The sequence below is a fragment of the Hordeum vulgare genome, chromosome 5H, assembly GCF_904849725.1.
Source record: "Hordeum vulgare subsp. vulgare chromosome 5H, MorexV3_pseudomolecules_assembly, whole genome shotgun sequence".
In the NCBI taxonomy this organism is placed as follows: Eukaryota; Viridiplantae; Streptophyta; class Magnoliopsida; order Poales; family Poaceae; genus Hordeum; species Hordeum vulgare.
The window spans coordinates 254,286,246-254,294,584 of NC_058522.1; the positions used below are offsets into that span (position 1 = coordinate 254,286,246).

At 43.4% G+C, this 8,339-nt stretch overlaps 1 protein-coding gene and 2 long non-coding RNA genes across 3 annotated transcripts; 2 read left to right on the plus strand and 1 right to left on the minus strand.

Annotated features, from left to right (window-relative positions):
- Positions 1-218: 218 nt before the first annotated feature.
- Positions 219-594, plus strand: LOC123398994. The gene is made up of 3 exons (XR_006610300.1): positions 219-241; positions 343-399; positions 509-594. It is a non-coding gene; the product is annotated as an uncharacterized LOC123398994 (long non-coding RNA).
- Positions 595-4,003: 3,409 nt separating this feature from the next.
- LOC123451868 (40S ribosomal protein S9-2-like) lies at positions 4,004-6,478 on the minus strand. Its single transcript, XM_045128415.1, has 3 exons — positions 6,367-6,478; positions 5,163-5,544; positions 4,004-4,371 (listed from the first exon to the last, which is right to left on the minus strand). The coding sequence occupies exons 1-3, from the start codon at positions 6,392-6,394 to the stop codon at positions 4,194-4,196; spliced, it is 588 nt and encodes a 195-aa protein (XP_044984350.1). The 5' UTR covers positions 6,395-6,478; the 3' UTR covers positions 4,004-4,193.
- Positions 4,378-5,237, plus strand: LOC123451869. Its single transcript, XR_006632516.1, has 2 exons — positions 4,378-4,682; positions 4,781-5,237. It is a non-coding gene; the product is annotated as an uncharacterized LOC123451869 (long non-coding RNA).
- Positions 6,479-8,339: the final 1,861 nt, after the last annotated feature.

The following is an 8,339-nucleotide window of genomic DNA, read 5'->3' on the forward strand; positions in this document are numbered from 1 at the left end:
CCTGCCCCGCCCCGGCTGTGCCGGCCCGTGCGTCGCCATCCGCTCTGCCCCAACCCATCGCTTAGCGACGTCGCATCCGCTGCTCAGGGTCGCCGCTGGCTACGAATCCACACCCCTCCCAGACCGAGCGACTGCTCACTCCGAATGTCTTGGGCGGAGGCGCCGGCGGCAAGGTTGATTCTTTACTCGTACAAGCGTAGTTCCGGCTCCCACCGCGTCTGCATCGCGCTCAACCTCAAAGGTGCGTGCTGCTCGCTCATTCCCCCTATCTGGCCCTGGTCCCAGTCCGCCCTCGTCGTTTCTCTGATTACGTCGAGTAAACTGGATTATGATTTCCTGCAGGTATTGATTATGAGTACAAGGCGGTGAACCTCCTCAAGGGCGAGCAGTCTGATCCCGGTACAACACCGTCTGCTTGCTTCCAGTCTTCTGCACGTGTGTGAGTTGTTTGGTGGTAAAGATATACATACTACTCATTAGGTAATTCGTTTCAATTTGTGGGTGACAGAGTTCATGAAGCTTAATCCTATGAAGTTCGTCCCTGCATGGGTCGACGGCGACGAGGTAATTGATGACTCTTACGCAATAGCATTGGCAAGTCACTCTTGCCCGATGTCTTCAAATTGTGTATTCCTTCCTCCTACGTAATACCATTGCCTTATCAGTTATCTACCACTTGCTTCCTTGTGGCTTGAAGGTACTTGAAGGATCAGTTATCTACCACTTGCTTCCTTGTGGCTTGAAGGTACTTGAAGGATCAGTTATCTACCACTTGCTTCCTTGTGGCTTGAAGGTACTTGAAGGACAAGTACCCTAAACACCCTCTTTTGCCTCAAGACCATAAAAGAAGGCCGTGAATATCCAAGTAACTATTGGAACTCTGTAAGTTATCATGGTCAGCAAAAGTATGTCATGCTTTACTCCCAATAGTACTTTGTATCTTCCATATGTGGAGTCAATTGTGTAATTGTTATTTGTTGTATCTCCACAGCTCAAGGCCCTCGCTAATCTGCTCGCTCAGCCCCGCCTCCCCACCCGCTCGCCCCCGCAGCCGCCGCTCGCCTTCGCCTCCCCACCCGCTCGCCTCCCTTGTTTCCACCGCCAACTGCTCGTGCTGCCTGAACCTTGTCGTCCACCGCGCCACCACCACGCCGGCCCGTCTCCCTTGCTTCCGCCGCCGACCACCGATCCACCACCCAGCCGGAGCGGGCGCGGTTCGCTGCCCTCTGATTTCCGCTTGGTCGAGGCCGCACGACGCCGCTGTGTGCCCCTCCACATCGCGCCATGGGGTTGCTAGACGCACCGACGCCGACACCAACTACCGGCCCCTGATTCCGCGCGGCCGATGAACCCCTGCTTCTTCCGCTTGCAAGATCCCCGTCCTCCCACAAGAGCACAAATCGACTGCTCCGTGGCTGCAATTTACAGGCATATTTTGCTTCTTCTTTCTTTGGATCCCTAGCTAGCGAGGCTGCTTCTTCCTCTGAATTTCTCTCCATTAACTAGCAAACACTTTGATTTAGCTGTGGCTACTAAATGTAGCATGTGGTGGTACAGATCACTAGCTAGCCGAGTCTGCTGCCTATTCCACTGAAAGTCTGAATTATTTCTCATTCACTAGCGAGATGTAGTGTGATTTTACAAAAAAACTATTGACGAGATGAAGCTTGTGATTTCTGAAGTAAACAATACATGCTAGATTTAACTCCAATTTGTTCTGCAAAGGACCGATGCCAAGTTTACACTTGCCTGGCAACATAACAGCAGCAGTAATCCTCCGGTCTGGCCGAGCTCGACATGGTGTTTGTGCGGCTCTACCTCGGTTCTGCTGCCCTCTATTATATTATCTTTTATTCTCCTGGCGCCAAGTTTTGTATTTAGGGGAATTTGTCATTAATTGGATATATTGTATTCTCTAGTTGTTGACCGCACTATCGATTTGGTTTGGAGTAGCACTTTTTCCCGGTGCATGAAGATGACTGTATTTTTTCCACCTACTGATTGAATTTGCATATTACACCCGGTCATTTGAGGAGAGGGAGGTACATGTATTTCTCTTACTGTTAAAATGTGTGTTTCAATTAACATAATAATGAAATTGAACCCTTTTCCCTTTCTAAATGTAAACTAAGTCGGTGATGTTTCATTGATCTTTCGGTCTGATTTTTTCACAAACTAATAACATCATAGAAGATGATTCATGTAGACAGATGAATGTAAATTATAAAGCATCTTAGCATCGCTTTTGTATTTAATATGTCATTTTAAGTTGATGCTTTCTGTCTATTGTTAACTCGCAATAGCCGTTGACAGCCTCCCATACCAATGGGTTCCATACGCCATTTCAGGACCTAACAAAGAACGGCAATTTTGATAAATATATCACTAATCTTGCTTGCATCATGCTTGAAATACTAAAGTTGTTATCTGGAGGACAAAGGGCAGATCATAAAGACTTAAAAATACAAAGAGAAAAGGAGAGGTATGCACAAAACAAAGATGACATATTAATGAGGCGTAAAGCCTGAAATCGTAAGTAAGTTGAGTCAGTATTTTACAATGTTAAGGAAACTCTGTGTAAGACACCACTAGCCATGTCATCAGGTACGTCCATTTTTTTATGCTGAGACCTCTCACATGTATGATGCAATTTTTTTATGCTGAGACCTCTCACATGTATGATGCATTCTTACGGAAAGCTAGGTATTGATTTTGTGATGTTAGTACATACTCCCTCCGTTTTAAAATATAAGACCTTTTAAAGATTAAACTAGGAGACTACATACGGAACAAAATGAGTGAATCTACATTTTAAAATATGTCTATGTACATCTGTATGTAGTTCATAGTGCAATATCTAAAAGGTCTTATATTTAGGAACGGAGGGAGTACTTGCTAACTACCTTGAGCAAGGATAGTACATCGTTTACATCATATTTTGAATACATGTGTTGCTCATGATTTCGAATATATGAAGGTCATACTTTTTCTCTACTAATATGTCGATAGAAAGCCAAAAGAAAGAATACTAATGTTATACTCTTCAGTTTAAAATTTAACTGACATTTTTTTATGGTTTGTAGTTTATGCTGAAGGAAACGTATGCATAGATATCCTTCAGAATCGGTGTAGTCCAGTATATGTAGTAGCTACTATCCTTACATTGGTCGAGGCACAAGAAATAAGCAGCTCAAATTCTTTACACATCAATGTTCTGCTTGTTATATATACAGGATCATATATCTTAAAATTCAAGACATGCTTCCAAATTTGGAATTTCTGGAAATGTTTAACTTGAACATATTTCGGTAGCCTTTAAGCGCATAGCATTGTTGAAGTCTCGACTTAGGAGATTTTGTATTTTTATGATGTGACCCTGTTGTCCACTCTTCTTATGATGAATTGGAGCACTTTTTTACTTCTCGGTCTAATATATTCTAAAGTAATCTCACACCTAAACATTTAAGATGGTTTTTTTTATCTTATTTCCTATTCAAGGTGATATAGAGCATTTGCGCACATAACTTCTTACTGTCCGTCATCATGCTCCCCTGTTACCAACTTACCATGACCGTTATCTCCGCTATTCTATTTCCTGACCTAGCATGGGTTTCATGTTTTTCATCTGCATTGCTAAGTAGGCTTTAACTTTGGTGTGAACATACTATGTTGGATATGTCATATACATGTTGCTGATGGTGTTATGCCACTTCTAAGTTGTGTAATGGAAATAATGTACAAGTATTAGTATGTTTTGTGTTGGAATATTAGGTGCATTACGTTCAGACAACTCGTGGAAACAAACCAGCAAATAGATCACCAAAGTTGATTCCTGTACCCGAAAAGAAAGGTTGATTCCTTTGTGATATACTACCAACGTCCAAATTAAGTGTCTGAAGCTTTTAGAAATAGTTTACAGAGGGAGTACAATTCTAATTATTTTGGGACAGAGTTAGTCAGACAAGCACGCAAACAGAAGCAATTGATGTAGAATTCCAGGTCATAGTCAAAAACATTTTTAGATAACTGCATCACGAACAAATAGCTCCAAACATAACGAAGTGCATGCATGCTAACAACAGAGATAATGCAACGAAACGACAAGAGGATAATCCATGAAAGTCTCAGGCCTCTCAGCTAAAGCACTCACAACACCAACATTTGATAAATATAAGGTGATCCCTACTAGTTCCTCATTCCTCTTCCTCATCACCACCAGCGTCGCCGCCACCACTTGCCTTCTTCTGGTTCTTCCTCTTCACCCTGCCTGCAGGGCCTCCACCGAATGGACTTGTCAGTGAGAAGTCAATGTGCTTCTCAGATTCAACCCTCACCATGAATGAGGGGACATTGACGATCTGCCTGCCAACCCTGCAATATGGTTTCAAGAACAATACATTTATCACTTCATTCACAAAGTGAACAAGAAGGCACATTCATGGAAGGTACCACTTCACAATGAAATCTCAATGTGAATGCCACATAAAAACAAGACCACTGACAGTATAATGCAAGAAGCAAAGATTAACAATATTGACATAATATCAGTTAAAGGAAACAGGTTCAACCTCTTGGCTTGCTGAGGTATTAGCAAGATATACAACCTACTGATAACATTATATTGTCACAAATACAATATTGACATGGTAATCGGAGACCATGAACATGTGCAATGATACAAGGTATTAGCAAGATATACAACCTACTGATAACATTATATTGTCACAAATACAATATTGACATGGTAATCAGAGACCATGAACATGTTCAATGATACAAGGTAGGCATTGCAGTGAATGGAAGTAAAGTAGATGTCATAAAGAACATGCCACAATAAACAGAATTCGTCTGGAAGATGATAAAATTCAAACAAGCTGCAACCACTATCAGGCCAACATGTAATTCAGGCATGCATGTAACCAGTATCAGGCCAACATGTAATTCAGGCATGCATGTAACCAGTATCAGGCCAACATGTAATTCAGGCATGCATGTAACCAGTATCAGGCCAACATGTAATTCATAGATGCATGTAATAAACAGTATCAGGTGGCCGATATTAAACAACTAGCACAAACCAATAAGATCACTAGATCAACATTCAAAAATATGGAAGCATATACAAATACATGCATTTCAAGAAAAATATACCAGAAGCATACCTGATGTGGCGTTGCCTGATCAAGACACGGGCATGGTGGATGGACTTTGCCATGCCAGCCTTGAAGACAAGAGTCTGAAGGCGCCTTGCAAGGAAGTTCTCAGCAGTCAGGGCAAGGACGTAATCAAGCTTGTCCTGGCCCTCAGCAAGGAGCCCATAGCGGTTCATGCGACGAAGAAGAGCTGCACCCTCAAAGATACGGCGGGGATTCTTCTCATCCAGTGTGAGCAAGTGCCTTGCAGCATTACGGATCCTGCTCAATGCATACTGGACCCTCCAGAGCTCACGCTTGCACCTCAGTCCATACTCACCCACCAGCTTTAGTTCTGCATCCAGACGCTCCTTCTCATAGGGACGCCTTGGTTTCTTGAATGTCTTACCATCTGCAAGGAAACAATATTATGGAAATAAAGCATGAGATACAGTAAAACAGAACAAATATGGGCCAATTTGTAGCATAGAACATTCACTATATAAATTCAGAAGAATTGATCTGATTAAATTCAAAAGCACATATATAAAAGCATGTTAAAGTAAATACATAGAACTCCTGTATTTAGTATGAACTACATGTTCTCACATCTAGGCTATAGCGCAAACATAAACAGGTGGCTCCATTATCAGGCACCAGAATAATTTCTTTAACAATTCTATTGGCATACTAGATACCAAATTCAACGTTCGCACGTGATACCAGTTACAGTTGGAGGTGAAAAAATTCCACCATGAAACAGATATATGGGTAATTAGACTTCAAGTAAGACTCCTCTAATTAGATCTAGGGCGCAGTCCGCATGCCATGTATAACTCGAATCCAGGCATTCGGACCAAAAGATCTGACAAACTCTTATGCAAAGAAACCTGTTCTCACAACGGCATCACGCCGATGCAAATCATTCGCTCGCTAATCAACCGCTCCCCCTCCTTCATAGCAACTCTCAGCTTCGAATCTATGACCTCACACAAGAGGTGCCAGCAGTCAGAGGCCACAGCAAAGAGATCTCTGAGCTCTGCGTTGCGGCAAGCCACTGCCGTAGCAGGAAGCAGAAAACTAACCGACAGCAACTTGATGCCGCTAAGCCTATGCGAGCTCCCCCACGGCACCGCATCAGATCACAGCGAGCAGGAAGACACAAATGACTGAATACAATGGAGCAGGGAGCACAGAGGGTAGGGGAGACAGGAGGATCGTAGCGCGGTCTTACAGTTGCGGTAGAAGTTGACGTGCACCATTGCTGGAGCTCTCTCCTCTCTCTCCCGCTGCCGCCGCCGCCGCCGCCGCTCTGTGGTCGAGTTGATAGGGGGAGGAATGGGAGAGGAGAAGAACGGGTATTTTATACCTGCCAGAGAAACCCTAGCGGGCTGTGGGGTATCGAGTATGGGTCGTTCGTTGGGCCCGTTGGTGTCCAATGTATGTGGATGCCTAAATAGACCAGGCCCAGTCAAGCAGCGTAGTTATTTTTGCGTTATATAAAAATATAATTCAGTATATGTGCAAAAATATTGTCTAAAACATACCGTGCAAAAATATAAATACAGACTCAAATAGAATTTCGCTGAAACTCATTTTGAGTTATCTGATCTATATCTGCTAATAAAGAGGATAAATGGCAACATCGATGAAATGTCATGTGTTGAAATAAAGGACATGAATTTGTTAAGAGTCCCGGGTCATGGTTATTGGGTTAGGCTAACCTCGTATTTTTTCATCCGTTGCAGTGCATGATCTCTTTTGCTAGATAAAATAAAACATATAGACAAGTATGATAATGTTATGTATGTGATATATAAAAAATACATCCTTTTATTTTTAAATGTAAGACGTTTTGGCAATTCAAACGTCTTATAAATATTTATAAACTGCAAGTGCCCCAAATCTCATAGACTACCAACTATTCTTGTATATATAGAGAGAGAGAGAAAGAGAAAGAGAGAGTAACACTATTCTAATTCAAAAGTTAGAATATTATTTTATTAACTTCTAGCCGAGTAAGGACGCGATGAGATCTTCCTCACATCAAAGTGAACCAAAAGAAAACACCAAGGGTCCGTACGTTATCCCCATCGCCCCACCTTAGCCCGTAACCTCACCAATCCTCCCAACAAATGCACGAGCCCACCATTGGTCATCGCCCACCCGGCTCCAACGCACCTCCCGCGCCCGTCACCTTCCGGCTTGCCACCGCCCCTGCCTCCCCGCCTTCTCTTGGTGCGTCGTTGTCACTGCCTTCTTCCAACACGAGGCCTCCCTCGCCTCCTCCTGGCCCGCCATCGCCCCTAACTATTTCGGGCTCAAGGCTGCCGCCCCCACCTCCTCCTATTGCCTGCACCTCTGGAATCACTAGAAGGGATGTCTAGAGGGGGATGAATAGACTACTTGACAAACTAAAACATAGCCTTTTCCCAATTTTGATTGTTGGCAGATTTTAGCAGCTATAGCAAGTCAAACACACCCTACACATGCAAGCCTACAAGTATAGCAGCGGGAAGTAAAGACATGCACATGTAAAGTAAGGAGTAGAGTTAGGAAGATCAAATGCAAAGATTGACACGATGATTTTTGGCGTGGTTTCAATAGGTGGTGCTATCATATGTCCACGTTGATGGAGACTTCAACCCACGAAGGGTAACGGTGCGCGAGTCCACAAAGGGCTCCACCCACAAGTGGTCCACGAAGAAGCAACCTTGTCTATTCTACCATGGCTTACGTCCACGAAGGACTAGCCTCACTCGGGTAGATCTTCGCTAAGTAGGCCATCTCCTTGCCCTTACAAACTTCTTGGTTCAACTCCAAATCATGAAGTAGGAGGCTCCCAAGCGACGCCTAACCAATCTAGGAGACAACACTCTTCAAAAGGTAATAGATGTGGTAGTATGATGAACTCCTTGCTCTTGTGCTTCAAAAGATAGCCTCCTCAACACTCAATCACTCTCACAAATTTGGCTTGGGTAGAAGAGATTGATTGGGTGGAAAGCAACTTGGGGAGGCTGGAAATCAAGATTCATATGGTAGGATTCGAATATCTTGATCTCAACACATGAGTAGGTGGCTCTCTTTTCAGAAAAAAGAATGGGGCAAGTGTTGGTTCGCTCCGAGTGCTTCCTCTATGAATGAGAGGAGGTGGAGGGGTATATATAGGCATCTCCAAATATCCAACCGTTACAACATTATTGCCAA